This window comes from Xiphias gladius, chromosome 3 (genome assembly GCF_016859285.1).
Source record: "Xiphias gladius isolate SHS-SW01 ecotype Sanya breed wild chromosome 3, ASM1685928v1, whole genome shotgun sequence".
Lineage (NCBI taxonomy): Eukaryota > Metazoa > Chordata > Actinopteri > Istiophoriformes > Xiphiidae > Xiphias > Xiphias gladius.
In genome coordinates, this window is record NC_053402.1 from 7,859,367 (window position 1) to 7,876,892 (window position 17,526).

Here is a 17,526-nt window from a genome sequence, read left to right on the forward strand (position 1 = left end):
GTCCTCTCTGCATGTTAGCTTTGCAGCCGCAACTGTAGCCACAGTTTGCTGTGTTATTGTTTGCTCTATATCATGGTATTTGTCCGTCAACATGTGAAGGGTTTTATAGCCACAAATACCTTAACACAGAAGTTTGCTAGCAAAATGGATTTACGCACAATTCGAAATGCTATGCCAGGTAACTTTTACCTTCCTTATTAACTTAGCTACAAACCCACAGTCCTCTATACTGTCACTATAGTTTTACAAAAACAGTCTAAACAACTAACTCTCACTAGTTTTTGTTTTGTTTTTACTCCATTGTGTTTTGGATGCTGTGTTTTTGTGCATGTCATTTGTTTGATGACGTAATATATTATAGTGCTTGTTTTGCTTCAGCTGTGAGAAAGAATATCCACGCTCTGGATTCCATCCTTGTGTCATTGCCTTGTCAAAGCACAACCATGAATTTGGTGGGTGGCACTTCCGAAGGAGCACTGAAGGGAGGGGTGTATTTGTTTCACTGAGTTTGTTTTGTTGAGTTCAAATATCAACTGTCCTCTTCCAGAATTGTTTACCCTCCTTGGATAAAAAAAAAAAAAAAAGGGTCTGAAAATACACAAAATTAAAAATCATTGTGCAACACTTTTAAAACAACATAGCAGAATTACAATCATAATAATAAAATACTGTTGTGAGCTGCACCCGCATTAAGCAATTATTGTTACAATATTGTCACCAATTTATCATCATCTTCTTAACGACCGCCAAAATCATCATTCTCATTACCTTCTCAGAGTAAGCTACTAAGCTGAAAGCTGCAGGGACGAATGATTTCTTGTATCTTCTGGTCTGGACTGGTGTGGGTTTCAAGTTAGAGCGCACAGGTAGGGATATGAATCGATGGTGTTACAGCAGGTTCAAACAGAATGGATAATGTCTACATCAATACTTCAGGGTTGTGAAGATCAGCTGAACTCCCGCAGTGTCCGTGCTCACTCATACCACTCTGACAAGAGAAAGGCTGTACCAACAAATAAGATTAAAACTGACTACTACAACTGACTATATATGGTTGGTAGAAACAAAAAATTTGGAACCCTTACAAGTTTCCAGAGAGAGAAGAAGCATTCAGGGATCTTCATACACACAAGAAAGTGTTGCACTCAAAGTTAAAGCTGGTTATTTTTGGCAACAGTTCCCATTAAGTGACTCTTGATGATGGTATTTTGAGGAACAGGCGTAAGGGCAGAATAAAGAAATGGTTCCAACACTGTTCAGTAATTGAAAAGAGCAAAAGGGAAAGCAGAGGTGAATGAAGTGGAGTTGGTAAGGTGAGAACAATTTGGAGAGCAAAAAGAAAAGGAGAGAGGAAGCAAAAGAATAGGGGGAGAAACAGAAAAGACTAGCAAGTGAAAGGTTAGGCTAAGAAGTTCTCCCCTAAGATCAGCTCTGATCTGAGAAGCTAACTAAATATGCAGTGCAAGCTGCAGCAGCTTCACTCCCTGCTTACCCTTAACACTGGCCACTGGATCATACAGACATACACATACAGTTAGTGACAGGAAGACAAATATAAGACAAGACAAAAATACATTTTAAAAATTTATAAAGAGGCAGAAATAGCCATGGGTTAAAGCTGCAAAAGCAAATGATACATGTGTTTATGCCTTTGCTGGAAAGGTAACTAGGATAACAAGGACATACAATCACCAAGTACTTCATTAGGAACATTTGTACACCTGCTTATTCATCCAATGATCTGATCAGCCAATCATGTGGCAGCAGTGCAATGTATAAAATCATGCAGATACAGGTCAGGAGCCTCAGTTAATGTTCACATCAAACATCAGAATGAAGAAAAAGTGTGATCAATTGTTGGTGCCACACAGATTGGTTTGAGTGTTTCTAAAGAGTTTATTCAGAAAGGTCCAAGCTGTTGGTGGTGGTGTAATGGTGTGGGGAATGTTTTCTCGGCAAACTCTGGGCCCCTTAATACCAATCAATAATCGTTTAAATATCACAGCCTATCTGTGTAGTGTTGCTGACCATGTACATCCCTTCATGGCCACAATTTGCCCAACTTCTAATGGCTACTTCCAGCATGATAATGCACCATGTCACAAATCAAAAGTTGTCTCAAACTGGTTTCATGAACATGACAGTGAGTTCAGTGAAGTTCAGCAGCTTCCCCAGTCACCTTTAACCCAATGGAATACCTTTGGGATGTCGTAGAACAGGAGATTGGTAGCATGAATGTACAAGCTGACAAATCTGCAGAAATTATGTGATGCAATCATGTCACCAGAATCTCAAAGGAATTTCCAACATCTTGAGGAATCCATGCCACAAAGAATTGAGGCTGTTTTGAGAGCAAAGGGAGGCCCTACCCAGTATTAGTGTGGCATTCCGCATAAAGTGCTTGGTGAGTATCGTTCATCATGACACAAACAGATTTTTCTCAGAAAATACATTCTCTCTAAACCAGTTTGTACAATATATTTCTTCTGGGGATAATCTGTGCAATGTAGTAAATGATACTAACTTCACTATGAATGCAGTTTTGCATTTTTCCCTTGAATGCCTAAATGCTAACCAGTCAATTGGGTTCCCGGTGTGTCTTGGTTGTTACCCATGTTGTATTCCTAACCTCAAACTGCCAAGTAAAAAACAAACAAAGGGCTCAATTTATTTTTCATTGTGATTTTTTTTTTTTTTAAAGGTGCATGCTTTTGTACTAAGAAAAGGATGGCCATTAAGACGTGCTGAGGTCAAGGCAACATAAAAAATTTTATTGTGAGACTGGTCAGAGTGTGTTGAGAGGGGGCAGTTAGTCTCAGCACCAAATAACATAGGGAACTCTTTTCTGGGTGCAGCTCTTGGGTTTGGAGGGCTTTGGAATGAGTGGGTGTAGGGGGCTCAATTTAAGGTGCTTAAAAAATTTGTAGTGCTCTCTTTTGAATGTTGATCATCAGTGGGTATATGCCTAAATCTGCTCAACAGGCATTTGTTGGTGATGTCCTTTGTACATGTAAAATGTATCTGCAGAATTATGCATGTAGAGGTTCTGATGGGTGTTTATTCCAAAGGGTATATAAACAATGATTCCAGAGTTAAATACACCAGAGGCACATCTGCCTGACATGTAATTGATAGATGCAACTGAAAGTTATGGATACAAAGCGGTGCAGTGATTGGTCCAGACATAATTACACTGCTTGCCTGTTTCAATAGGGGTGTTACTGAAGTTTTCAAAGTCAGTATCTAGTTTATCTGAACAACACAGATGAAGACTCATTAGAGCTGAGTACTAACGACTAACAGCTGAGGTTACCTAATTAATGCCAATGACAAGTGCTTCTAGATAGCGATAAGTCTTTCCTTTCTGTAGATTCAGGTGCCTGACCATTAATGATACAATTACAAGAGTGGAAGTAGTGTGTAGAGTGGGGAAAGTACATGGCTGCTTGTGTGACATCTGTCCCAGGCAACTAACTAACAGGCAAGTTAGTCAGTGTGTGTTAACGGAGGCATTAGCTTCAGACAACATACTACAAGTACCCAGACAACCTGCATCACATTACTGGTGACCTTTGACCGTACAGTTTGTGTTGGTCTTTGATCACTTCAACATTAAACTAAAGCTCTCAATCAACCTTTTACCTTGCACCACAATTTGAGGTGCGATGAAGTCCCACACTGAGGCTACTGTTGTAAATTGGTATTTTGGAGGTGCAGATCTGCTTTGCAAAATGCTGGTATTTTATTTGCATAAACAAACCTTTCCCCTCAACATTTCCCCAGCTGTCTCTTTATTTTGCTCCCCATGCTGTTCTTCACAGCGAATGAATAAAAATCTCAAAGCGATATAAACACTGTCTGAACCCGACTGATACTGAACTTTGATTCCCTTTCTAATACATTCATTCAAGGAATATAGCTATTCATAGGTGCCATCATGTCAAAGGCCTATGGCTGTAAGAATCCACACAATGTTCTCATTATTCTATCTGTGTGTTTGTGCACAGGTCTACCTGGGTTAGGAGGAGCCTTAGGGCCTGTGCTGCTTCCTGGCTGAATTCCTTCACTCCCCTCCTCTCCACCGCCTCCATCACCTGGAGCAAGTCAGGCTCCCACAGCACTACTGTACTGCTGTGCTGCAGGAGCTGCAGAGGACACAAACACACATATACAGATAGATTTACACATACAAATGCACAATCATTCACATATGCAATCACTAGCAAACACAAGATAATAAAACTGAGGATGTGTGAATTGCAAAAAAAAACAACAACAAAGAGGTAGAAATAAATATACACAGAGAAAAGCAGGCAACAGTAAACATGTTATTCTATTGAAGTGATTTGATTTATTGTGGTTGAAGTAAAAGTCAATTAAATGTGCTACAATTTTGTAAAAATGTGAAAATCTGGAAAAGGTGTAATGACCCACATCAACCCGCAAATTTTAGACAAAACCCCTTAAGTGTTGTGTAGCATGTGTCTCAATTGGTTACAGCTGACCAGTAGTTCCTCCCCTGTGTTCAATGAATAATTAATTAAAAGAAAGAGTTTAGAGTCACAGCTCACAACACAAAATTTGGTAATAATGTTTAAGTTCTATGTGTTGCATTGTAACATTGCACTGTATTCACTCTCATTGCTCATGTGATCTAAATACTCCTACCACTTCACTTTCATTAACTTTTGATACTTTTAATATCAAATATTTATTACTGCTCAGAACCATGCCCAAGAAATTATACTTGATTTAAATGGCGTGTGTGTATGTGTGTGTGTGTGTGTCTTCATAAAACCTCTCACAAGTGTGATGAGTCTGAGAATGGCAGGGTGCAGAAGGCAGCTCTCTCCCGAGCTGAGCAGGAAGTAGAGGAGGAATCGACTCCATGGCTGACAAACCACATATTTTGCTAACACACAGACACACACAGGCACACAAACAGAAAGCAAACCCATGGGGAGAAAAAGGACAAGTCCAGATGCCTAATTCAGATCAGTGCGGTTTAATTTTGCTCTACTCCTCCTGGTGCAATTACTGAAAATGGTTAACGACTGAAAACTTGTCAAAAGCAACAACATCAAGATATAGAGTATGTAAAAATCAAACATGCATGATACAGCGGTGAACACTGAGATAATATGAGAGAGTAATGAGACACAAACACAAAAAAACTATAAAAAAAATATAATTTTATTATCGCATATTTTTTTGTCTCTTTCTCGTGTACACATATACAGATAACCTACACTCACTCATTCTCGAAACTGTCTGCCTCTGTCTACTACCTGTAATATGACTCTTCCTCTGAAGGAAGCCCAGCAGGGAGCTTAAACAGTTGACTGAGCCTCTCAGCAACAGCTCATGCTTCTAAGGAGAAAGAGACATAGTAGAGTGAAACATGAGAGGAAAGATGAATATACATACAAAAACAAGAGAAGATCTTCCATCTCTATAATGTCATATCCTTGCAAGTCATGAGAGCCACAGATATGTGACGTGTGCCTATTTGCTCTGACTTGTCATATATGAACACAAATACAGCAACAGATGCACAGGAAACAGACATTAACACACAGGCACACAAACAGAAAGCAAACCCATGGGGAGAAAAAGGACAAGTCCAGATGCCTAATTCAGATCAGTGCGGTTTAATTTTGCTCTACTCCTCCTGGTGCAATTACTGAAAATGGTTAACGACTGAAAACTTGTCAAAAGCAACAACATCAAGATATAGAGTATGTAAAAATCAAACATGCATGATACAGCGGTGAACACTGAGATAATATGAGAGAGTAATGAGACACAAACACAAAAAAACTATAAAAAAAATATAATTTTATTATCGCATATTTTTTTGTCTCTTTCTCGTGTACACATATACAGATAACCTACACTCACTCATTCTCGAAACTGTCTGCCTCTGTCTACTACCTGTAATATGACTCTTCCTCTGAAGGAAGCCCAGCAGGGAGCTTAAACAGTTGACTGAGCCTCTCAGCAACAGCTCATGCTTCTAAGGAGAAAGAGACATAGTAGAGTGAAACATGAGAGGAAAGATGAATATACATACAAAAAACAAGAGAAGATCTTCCATCTCTATAATGTCATATCCTTGCAAGTCATGAGAGCCACAGATATGTGACGTGTGCCTATTTGCTCTGACTTGTCATATATGAACACAAATACAGCAACAGATGCACAGGAAACAGACATTAACACACAACACATACACCCTCCCACAGACACATGCTCAGCAATGGACAGAGTTGCAGCCAAAGAAAAAAGAGAGAACAATGGAACACCGGAGAGAGCGACTAAGTGAGGTTTTGATAACACATGTCTCTCCCACAGTGGCAGCGCTACCAGTGAGCACTATGTAGTGTCCAAAAATACTGAAGTAGCCCAGGCGGATATATAGATGACAGTGGAGAGTTACAACCTAATCCTGAAGCGGAGGGGAGGAGATGGGAGAAAAAAGGAGTCATATTTATGAGCGGGAGGGGATGAGAGAGCAAGGGGGGTGAAGTGGCTAGAGGTAAGAGAAAAGACAGATGAGAAGAGGGCCAAAGGAAAGGCAAAGGAGAAAGAAAGATAGAGAGGTGAGAAGAGTCGAGAAAGTGGAAGGCAGAGTGTAGGAAAAGCAAAGATGGGAGAAAACAAGCAAAGAGGAGAGGAGAGGAGTTCTGGAGCTGTGGTGTTTCCTCCTGCCACCAAACCAGAGCATCAAGGAGGAAAGAGAGCAAAAGAGAGGAGAGAGGAGGGGAGATGGGAACTGTTACTCATACCAGCTGCCAAACAGCAGACTACAGAGCACTGAACCATAGAGCTGAAGCTCAGTTCAGCACTACAGTCTTTTATATAGAGAGGAAATGCCTCTGGTGTGGAACCAGGGGCTGGCATGCTGCAGTACAGGCATGGGATAAAAAAGAATTACAACAGGCACGATACCCAATTATCACATAGTTTGCATATTTTATCTAGATTATTTTTAGATGGTCAAACTCAAATATATAAATATCTCTTTTGTAAATACAGTAGATGTTATTTTTTTGTTTACTTCCTACCATTGAAGTATTACTGATGAACATTACAGCTGGCATGTGTAATGTTACTTATTTAAAATATATTTAATATAACCAAATGATATACTATTAGTCAGTGACCCAGAAGAGATCGGCGTGACACCATGGTTTCGTTCTTTTATAAATCAAAATCAACATGTGCCTGTGGTATTACACTTCATTAGCTGACACTTTTTCAAGGTTTAACCCACTGAAATATAGAGGATAGCAGGCTTCCACACAACCTCCCACAACAATGTTTGACCCATGTGTATCCAGATGACCTCTAGCTATCTGCTGATTCAAGAATTCATATTTAATGGACAATGAGTCTTAGAAGTGAGCTACATTCAGTATGTATCTTACTGCCATTTTTTGAACATAGTTGCAATGTATTACCACACTCATTCTGGTACAACTCATAACTCCTGCAAGCCTTGTGATTAATTGATTCACAGTATCTTAGCTTCAGTCATATAGAAAAATGGAACCTTTTATTGTGTGACTGTTCAGACTTTACCATTAACTGATGGCATTAAAGGTAGTGGCCAATATACTTGGTTGTGTGACAGAGCAGTTTAGTGCTTTATATTTATGTGGTGCCTCTGTGTATTGTGATGCTGGAGCACTGCTTTGATCATAAAAAATTACCTGGTTAAAACAACAGTAAAATAAAAGGCCTGTGTAACTATCAACATATGTAGTAGCTCAGTGCACAGTTGACATTGCTAGATTAGATTCTTTATAATTTCTTTGACAAAGGGTCTATCTACTGCTTTATTTTGTTCACTCATATTTTGGACCATGTTGGTTCCTGCTCTGTGCTGGCTGCCACCCAGTAAAAGTAGTGCTTCACCTATTTATTGTGGGACACCAGTCCGCCTCTTTTGTAATAAGTAACCAAAGTCAATACACTAATTACATATAATAACATTTTGGAGACACCTGTGATTGCTATGGATATGTGTACCATTCCATTATGCTAACTGCTCAATCAACTGCAATCTCATTTTCTAAACAACAGGACAGGTTCAATGTCGTGGTTTAAAGATTTTAAAGATTACTCTCATGTTATCTCTACTGCAAGAGATACAGGGTGGAGTGAAAGTAAAGAAAGAGAGGGAAGGCATCCTCACATCAACATTTAAGACCACAGCTGTTTGAGCACATGGTTATGTAAATCTGTTTGAGGATATATTGACACTGATAAATCTGATGTGATCTTTTTGTTTTTAATTATTTGAATAAACATTCCTGCACATATTGTTATTCTTATTGCATTTTTTAGCATCCCAAGTAAGTCAATATTAGATGATTTGTAGAATTAAGAATAAAAAGGGTTGTATTAGAGAATGGCTCTGTATATCCCTTTAGTTTTTTATAATGTACCTCTCTTCACCAAGCCACCATTAAAAACACCGCTTTACGATAAAATGTACACAAAATTTGTTCACAGCTAGTGCTTTCCTTTAACACTAGAACAGCTAAACTTCTAACTATCACTTGTTGAAAAACAATTTGCTAGCACTCCATCTTTCATTACAAAAAATAATTTATTGTAGATGCTCTCTGTTATTTCTGTCTCCCACAAACAAAAAAAGTGGGGAAATGCAATGTAGCAATGGTAGTCCCCGGAGCAAACTAAAATTTATCTTGATGTAAAATCCATTATGTTTAAGACAGTTCAACAGCAAAAACAACTGAGCTACTTTATCTGTATCAATATTTACAATTTGACTGTACTATACATTAATGCTCAAACGCTACCTGTCTTTCCTGTGTCTGTGCCCTAAATCACCCTCCTTTTCCTTTTGTGCTTGCGCAGACCATAACACACTGACACACACACAAACACACACACACGCACACACACACACACACACACACACACACACACACAAAGACACATATATAACCCCCCCCAATGCAAACATGCAAAAAAGTAGTTCTACAACCTGCAAAAGAAGTCCGATGAGAGCAGTTGAGAGGCATTGGGCCCCTCTGAAGCCAAGCGGGTACAAAGCTCCATCTTGGACCCCCAGAGGTCTGGGTCCGACCAAGCCAGGACCAGTGGTCACACATACCACTGCTGATGCTAGGTCAACATCAAGTAAAGCCTGCAGCAACCTCAGGTAGCTGACTGGAAAGAGAAATTGAGAGAGAGAGAGGGAGAAAAGGAGGACTGGTAAATGTCTGGAAAGTCAAAGGGAATTAATAGAAGGAATGTATAAACACACAAGAGAGAAAGAGGAAGAGGAGAAAACAAACAAATGTGGAGGGCAAGGCCGCAGGAGAAACATGTAGATAGTAGAACAGAGGGGAGTGAGCAAGTGGGATGTGGAAGTTTGAAATAGAAAAAGATATTAAAAGCAGGTAACAGAGGGAATAGAAGCATAGAACAGAGGCAAAATAATAGATGAAAGGAACTTAGGGCAATTTTTGAATTGATATGTGACAGAAAGGGGGGGCAAGAAGTTAAAAACATCAGTGCCATGTGTAGAGTGTGCGATGCAGTGAGAAACAGGTTTGAAGGAAGGACAGCTAGACTGAGGGATCAAAGTAGTGATGAAGATAGAGAGAGAGACACGGCCAAAAATGATTGCTAAAACACAGTGGGATCCAAACTGAGAGCTGCCAGCCATTTGCAAACTGAGCTCTGCCAGCCACTTATGCCATGTACACTGAGATTAGAGCTCTCTCAGGGAGGGAAGACTCAATTAGTGGCAGCAGAAGAGAGGGAAGAGAGACAGAGCACAGCAATAGAGAGAGAAAGATGGATGGAAAAAGAAGTGCAGAACGTGATGCATAAGTGAGAATAAAATAACCTGAGACATAAAATCAGAGGAGACTGAGTGAGTGAAGGAGTGGAGAGAGAGAGAAAGAAAGAAAAAGATAGGCAGGCAGAGGGAGGGCGCCCATACATCACAGCGATCCTGACAGGCCACTTATCCAGCTGACAGACAGAGACACAGGAGCAGCAGGGATGATCTGTCTCCGAGTGGTGCAGCGGGATGTGGGCCACTTAATATAATGAAAGTGTGCGAAATGCACGCCTAGGGTTTGGTTACCTCTGCCAAGGATAAAACATTGGCAAACAGTCACTTTACATGTAAACCAAATGGTGGTGAACCTCATTAGTCTATCCTGAGGTTTATGCAGTGTATGGAAAGTTGCTGCAATAATCGGGGTTGCCAGACGCTGTTCAAATCTGATCCAAACCCTACTGACATGAATTGAGGTGCCATGGTTTTACGTATGCTATAGTGTGATTGCAACTGTACTGCACAGTGTAAAATGGAGTAGTACACAATTACAGAAAGGATGAAGTGAGAAGAGATTAACGGAATACACAAAACTAGGAGGAACAAGTACAAAAAGGAAAAAAGAGAAAACATGAGCTGTGCAAAAAAAAAAATAAAAAAAAAAAAATTATAATAATAAGATCCTGGAAAATCACTAAAATGTTCATGGATTACACACACCTGCTATCCGCATAGGACTTGCATTTTCACTTGCTGATGAATTGTTTTAGCATCTGCTGTCTGTAATGGCAAAGTCTTTCAAAAAAAATAATCAGCTAAAATTCTGAGTTTATTACCCAACAAGAGATCGTCTGTGTTTCTCTTCTGAAGGAGGAGTCGCTGCACAGCTGTGTCCAGACTCCAACTGATGCTCTTATGGACCTTAAATAATGGAGAAGGAGAGAAAGAAAGATAGGGGGAAATAAGAAGAATGAAAAGATTAGAGCTAAAAATCTCATTGCAAGTAAGATTGTGCTATCCCTTCAGTGCGAGCAGAGAGCAGAGAAGAAAGTGCATTGTTTTATACCACAGCTTTACTGTGATATATATCGAACAAATCCAATTGGTGTTTTTTACTCTGCGCCCACATCAGAATCTATGCTCGATTTTGCTGTATGTTCTGTGTCTTGCCCTTAACAGTGCCTTGACTGTGGAAAGTTTTATCCTGAAGTTGTGATAAGAGCAAAGCTGAGCTGAGTTTGTACCTGAGCAGAGTGAACACGCTGCAAGGTAATGAGGGAAGACAGGAGTAGATGGATGTAGCAAAGCAGGGCTGAAAAAGAACAGGCTGATGGAGAGAGGGATGGAGCAGTGTAGGTGGAGGAGGACGAGGAGAGAACTGTCTGCAGCTGGTTCATCAGTCCACTGTTGGATAGCAGCATGGAGACAGCTGGGGAGGAGAAGGCTCTTTGTCATCACACTTTGATGGGATCTGCACCTGTGCATGTGTTAGTGTGTGAATAGCAGTTGGTCTGGATGACTACATGGTGACATACTGCAGGCACCCACTCACAATTATGCAAATGCACACTTACACTTTTCTGTGGCAACTGTGAGGCCTTAGGAACATGCATAAACTTCGGAACGCGTGTTAAGGTTATTCAGACGCAACCATACACACACACACAAGTGCACACAAGTGCAACTAAATTCTGCCACCTCAGCCTTCACCAAGCAAGTTGCACATATATTTTGATTTGGCCTAATATACAATGTAGAAATTAGGTTATTGCATCAGCAACTAGAATGGCGCTCAGTAGAGTGCATACCTCTGCCAAGGCTAATGTCGTACAAGATACACCAGACTTCAGAGAAAAAAATTCAAATTCATAGTAATTGATCCGGAAGTGCCCAAGAATTTAATGGGTTCTTCACTAGACCATGCCCCATCCCTCCACCAACTTCGGTGCAAATCGGTTCAATACTTTTTGCATAATCCTGCTGACAAGTAAACCAACAAACATACCAACAAAAAGACTCTGATGAAAACCTCCTTGGCAGAGGTAAAAATGAACAGAATACCATTGGAAATAATTTACATAATATTGGGGTTATATACAGAGCATAGGCAGCCAACAAGATCAACTGTAATTACCAGAAAAACTATAACTTCATTTTATTTAAAGTTATACTATCCTACTGTTTGCCTTGAGACAGAGGACTGCATTAATATTCCTATGCAACACATGATCAACTGCTAATTATTTCAGCCCGAGGCTGAAATAAGTAGCATTTGCAAACTCACCACTAGTAATGCAGAGGCAGATGGCGAATGCAAGTAGGCTGCAGCAGAAGCAGTAAAGTAATGCTATGGGCAAAATTAGCTTTGCTTCCCAATGGTTCCCCTGCTCTCTGGCCACTAGCCTCACCTTATTAACAATGAACCAGCTCAGTGACCTCTGCTTTTCCTTGGAAGCTTGTGCAAGCAAATTATTTAGCTTGTAATAAAATCAGTTCCAATCAATATGTCATTGCATATAATTGTTCCCTTTGGTAAGAAGCAGTTTAGACATGTCTTGATTCGTCTTGTTGATGGCATCTCACTGTAAATTATTTAATTATTAAGCTCTATAGAGGCGCTATTTCTTCTATATTTTGGCTCATTTATTCCAATTTTTAAGATTCCGAATAATTTTTGTTTTCCCTTTCCTTCTTGTTCAAAAAGAAAAATAAACTGTTTAGTGTGTGTGTGTCTCTCTGTATATGCGCGATCTCTGAACTTTGTCTACTAACCATGTTATTATGTGGTTGTGTGGGGTGTGTTTGCATTTTCAGTTTTTGTTTGTCTAAGACAATGTCCAGGACTGAGCCACAACCTGTGTACCATAAAGATGTACAGTAGCTGTCAGCTTGTATGCTTTTTTTTCCTTCTGCATCTCAATGCTACATATTTGTCAAGGACAGCCTCTCACCTCTGTCAAAACAGGGCTGAAGGAGAGAGAAGTCGAAACAGAGGGACAAGGAGAACAAGATAGAAACATACAGAGGCTGAAGAGGTGGAGTGTGTGTGAAAGATGCAATGTCAGAAGATTAAAAGGAAGTAAGACAAATACATGAGGACAGAAAGACAGAGAGTTAGAGAGACAGGAAGAGTGCGTCTAACCTCTGTCAGTGCAGTATGCAGGGGACATACTCAGGCAGCAATACAAGTAGCTGAGGGCAGGCAGTAGGCTCTCTTTGTTGGTAGGCTTCAACCTTCCTGCTATATTACTTACTGACACACACACACACACGCACACACACACACACACACACACACACACACACACACACACACACACACACACACACACACACACACACACACACACACACACACACACACACACACACACACACATTCAAATATGATGGTTCACTTGTCTATCTAATATTTTATCTGCATAGCTCTCAAAAGCATGATAAACATTTCATCCAAAGACATTAACGCAAAAAATGACAGACAAATAAAATGTAACAAAATATGAATTTTGCCATTTTACGCCTGTCACGTCATGTCTGCCATTGGTAGGTAAAAACTGAATTAATCTGAACTGCCACTGAAAATGTCAAACATGAGGGGCTGGAAAATATAACTAACAACACAGAATAAGGTTCCACTATCGCAGCATAAAGGAAAAACTAAGTTGTAAGGCACAGAGGGATGAGGGTTGTTGACATCAAGGCAAAAAGCAAAGCAAATTTGTCTCTAATGATAATGTGTTTAGAATTATAATATGGCAGACATTTCTAGTAAATTTCTGACATCTCTGCATTTTCATTTGCAGATCAGCAGCGAGTGTTCATCTGAGTAGGTTTGTTGAGGATGATGTTAAACCAAAGATGAGTGAGGCCTCCACTTAGGAAGGTATACAGGTGAATGCAAAGGAAGGTGCGAAAAATGTAGTAGAACAACAAACCATGTGTTGAATAAAGAGGTATGTCTTAGTGCAGTCACTAGATGGTTATGTGTCTGTACTGTAGTATTTCTGAGTGTGTGTGTGTGTGTGTGTGTGAGACGATGTGTGTGTGTGTGTGTGTGTGTGTGTGTGTGAGAGAGAGACGATGTTTGTGTGCATGTCTGTAATCTGGCAAGCGCTCTACTCAATCTGCTTCTAATGTAGTGCATGTCATTACTATGCAGAGTAATGTAAATAATGTATAGAAACTGTTAATTAGGGGCTGTGGGGGAGGAGAGTTACTTTTTCCCTAGTATGACCTGCCTGCAGCACCTTTTGACCTCACCATGGTAGAGCAGCTTGAAGTGAACTCCGTCCATCTTGCTGTAGGAGGAAGATGAAGGTGGATCACTGGCCTGCGTCACACAAAGCAGCCTCAGCACCAGAGGGAGTGAGTTCCCTGCTAAGCAAAGAGAGAAAGAAACAAAGTACGACTGTAAATGGAAACTTGAAAAAGAAGCAAGAGACACAAGAAGGCAGATATATATAAAACTAAATATGAACACAATGAAAGTGAGGGAGAGAGAAGATAAACTTAATAAAACAGTGAAGAGAAGGAAGACTGAGAGACAACAGTGTAAATGTGTGTATGAGGGAAAGATAGAAAGATTAATTTGCAGGTAAAAGACTGCCTGGTAATCATCCTGAATTAACATTTCACCTCACCTCATTACTTAGATTGAAACCTTATGTTCCCAGAGTAGTTTTCAGCAAAGCCAAAATAGAGGACATTGGTCAAATTGACACTGTTCAAACTAATTTCTTAAACAAGTGAGAGTATCTTGCATTGACTTGTGGACTTTATGAAGTTCTGGTTTGCCACAAGAGGTGAATGGAGCAAACAGTGACAATCAATAAGAAGCAAGAAGAACACTCAGAAATGTTAAAATTACCATGAACACCTAAGTAACATTATTCTGGGTCTGGATCCAGGGAGGTTTAAGGGTAAAAGAAACTCACAGAGTGAAAGCAGAGAGGGAATATGAAGAGGGAGAAGAGGTGCAAGGAGACAAAGCACAGGGCTACTCTAACAAGAAAGAGGCTGGAGGAAGATCAGGCAGAATAGTCATCTACATAGTCCTTTCACCACTGTAGTGCATAACATTAAAATATCTCCCCTTGGGATGCCGCCGCATTAGAGGCTAATATAAAGTATATATTAATGCAAATTACTGTGGGCTGAACTGGATCACGTGCAGGATAACAGTCTGTAATCCCCACAGGGCCTGGGATGAGCAGAAGGCAGGCAGAGGCTAACCACAGCAATAGTTTCTGAATCCCCAGCTGGCACACTGGTGTTGTGCCCTTCAGCTGCGCTCATTTGCCAGGTCAAGTAAACAGATATAATAATGCCATTGGGCAGACGCCTCTACCAAAAGCACATTACAGCACCATATATGCATGCACAGAATTGAACCTGTAAACCTGGAAGCGTTCATGCACTGCCTGATTTGGACAGGAAAGCATTTCATTTCACAAGAATCAAACCTACACTGAACAACAATAACATTATCAAGGAGCTACATTAATTAACTTTTAGTGAATTTGTATTGTGATGACATGATCATATTGTATTATTGTTTTACTAAATTATCTAAGCTGTTGTCAAATTATTGATTCAGAGAAAACTGTAATTAATTGTAATCTACTTACAAGAACACTTTTTTCTGATGTCTCAACAATTTGACAAATTCTATAGCAGACAGTAAACAGGAAGCAGAGCTGTTCTGTATGTATACTCTCTTGTATGAAATAATCAAACAAATACTTTACTTTAAAAACAAAACACAATAGGTTGCAATGGAAGTCACTGTTTGATTTAATCTACCAGCATCCTAAAAAAAGTTGCATCTGGTCTTTCCTTCATTCATGCTATCTGAATACTGAAATTTAAAACTAATATTACACCAAAGCTAACACAAATATAAGAGTTTTCCCCTCTCAAACTTATACAATACAAAACCTTTGTATGATAACATCCTCATGCACACTGATACTAGTGTTGAAAAAAAAAAAAATCAATGCTATAGGCTTCAAACAGGGGACTCATCTTGATAAAGTAGTGTCCAACTATCTTTAATGACAAAGGATATTGTCAAGGGATACAAAGGAATTGTTTTAACAGATTAATGGTTCTTCCCTTCAAACATTAATCAGAGCTGACAGTGTTCTGAGAACTGTTTTGCTAATTCATTCCAATTTAAAACTAACCAAGTTTCAGAAGAAACTTTCTGATTACATTTCAGTTAGAACCAAGTATGCCTGACAGGACAGTTAAAAGAAATAGCATCACCACAGGCCACGTTATCTACATATAAGCTAACCATAATGCACAACTAGTTGCATTACGTTCTAGTTAAGTTTTTTTGGTATTTTGCATTGTGTGATATTTGACAGAGATAAACAAAAACAAAAGAAAGATTTGTAGAGACTGAAAAGCCATTTACTACTGTATATGTGCACAATTCCGCTGTCTCTTAATGTGACTATAATTATTCTTTCTTTATCTCTGTTAAAGCATCATAAACTGTCTTTATGATGCTGTGCAATTTGAACAGTTGCTAGAACCATCAGAAAGAAAATGCAGCCAGGATGAATGGCCCAACAAACATAAATCCGCACAGGTATTCTGTCAAATGATCTAATATGTGAGAATAATGACACAAGTGCTTTCCATTATGTTGCAAAAGCGCATTGTGCCAAATGGACCTATTAATCTATGAAAGCCGCTTTACAGATATCTTACTCTGGTTATACAAACTGTTATTTTCATATGATTATTTAAATTTCCAACATAATTTGTTGCCCTTCTCAGATCAAGTTTGTGGAGTAGAGGATGAATTAATTATAAGGTTCTAGAGGGATTTCAAGATTTCATACATATAATCTCATTGGAGTGACCCATTCCCTATGCATGGATTAGACAGCCATGCGTTACTTTGCTTGCAATGTATTTGGAACACACAGCCAAGCAAAGATATTTCTAATGAGGAGTCTGTGATGGTTTGCTGCCTGTGTACTGACCCAGCTGTCACCATAGCAAAGAATACAAAATACCAGAGTCTAAAATGATTAAGCAGCAAAAGTTGGCACAGAATGCTTAGTCAAATTTAGTCTTACTTACTTATTCTTAATTAGATGCGGTCTGATTTAAAACATGTTTTTATTGAGTTTATACAGTATTTTACTCAGGCAAACAACCATTTGTAGAAAGACAACATGAAACAGAGGTGAAGTGACAGTGAAGTCTGCGTTATTTTGTTAAATAAAAATTTATATTTTAGGCATCAAAAAGTTTAAATAACAAACCCTCTCTATTTCTAGTCTCCACAGTAAATTTGTGACTTGAGGTCCAAGGTGTTTTCTTGTAATGTCTTGGTCTCATCAAATGTTTTTGTTGTATGAAATGCGAGGTAGACTACGTAGGGGGAATTCTGTTGAAAGACATTTAACAAAAATAGCTTTTCTTAATCAAAAATAACTTTCCAGTCAATGTAAAGAGATGGGCATCTGAGACCAAATACCTAGGTTTGGCTGCTACTACTGGCTGTTTAGAAAACTGAGATTTAATTAAGTAACTCTTTCAGTGTCTCCTGTGTGGGGAGAAAAAAAGACTGTCAGAGTTGATTTGTTCTATTAAAATCACAGTATAGGAGCCCACTGGTTATCCCCTGAATGTATGTGCAAGTGTGTGTGTGTGTGTGTGTGTGTGTGTGTGTGTGT

General features: G+C 39.3%; 1 protein-coding gene across 7 annotated transcripts in view; it reads right to left on the reverse strand.

The window, feature by feature from the left end:
• LOC120805587 (meiosis inhibitor protein 1-like) overlaps nucleotides 1-17,526 on the reverse strand; it is a 59,461-nt gene that overhangs the window by 3,448 nt on the left and 38,487 nt on the right. For 3 of the 7 annotated variants that reach the window (XM_040155972.1, XM_040155979.1, XM_040155954.1), the window contains exons 24-29: nucleotides 14,090-14,206; nucleotides 12,969-13,079; nucleotides 11,071-11,255; nucleotides 10,663-10,747; nucleotides 4,806-4,912; nucleotides 4,014-4,145 (exon numbers count right to left, since the gene is read on the reverse strand). In XM_040155972.1, the coding sequence (XP_040011906.1) occupies nucleotides 4,014-4,145; nucleotides 4,806-4,912; nucleotides 10,663-10,747; nucleotides 11,071-11,255; nucleotides 12,969-13,079; nucleotides 14,090-14,206 (737 nt within the window). Of the gene's footprint in view, nucleotides 1-4,013; nucleotides 4,146-4,805; nucleotides 4,913-9,180; nucleotides 9,205-10,662; nucleotides 10,748-11,070; nucleotides 11,256-12,968; nucleotides 13,080-14,076; nucleotides 14,207-17,526 lie in introns of those variants that run through there. The other 4 variants (XM_040155963.1, XM_040155988.1, XM_040155998.1 and 1 more) reach the window with 4 other exon arrangements.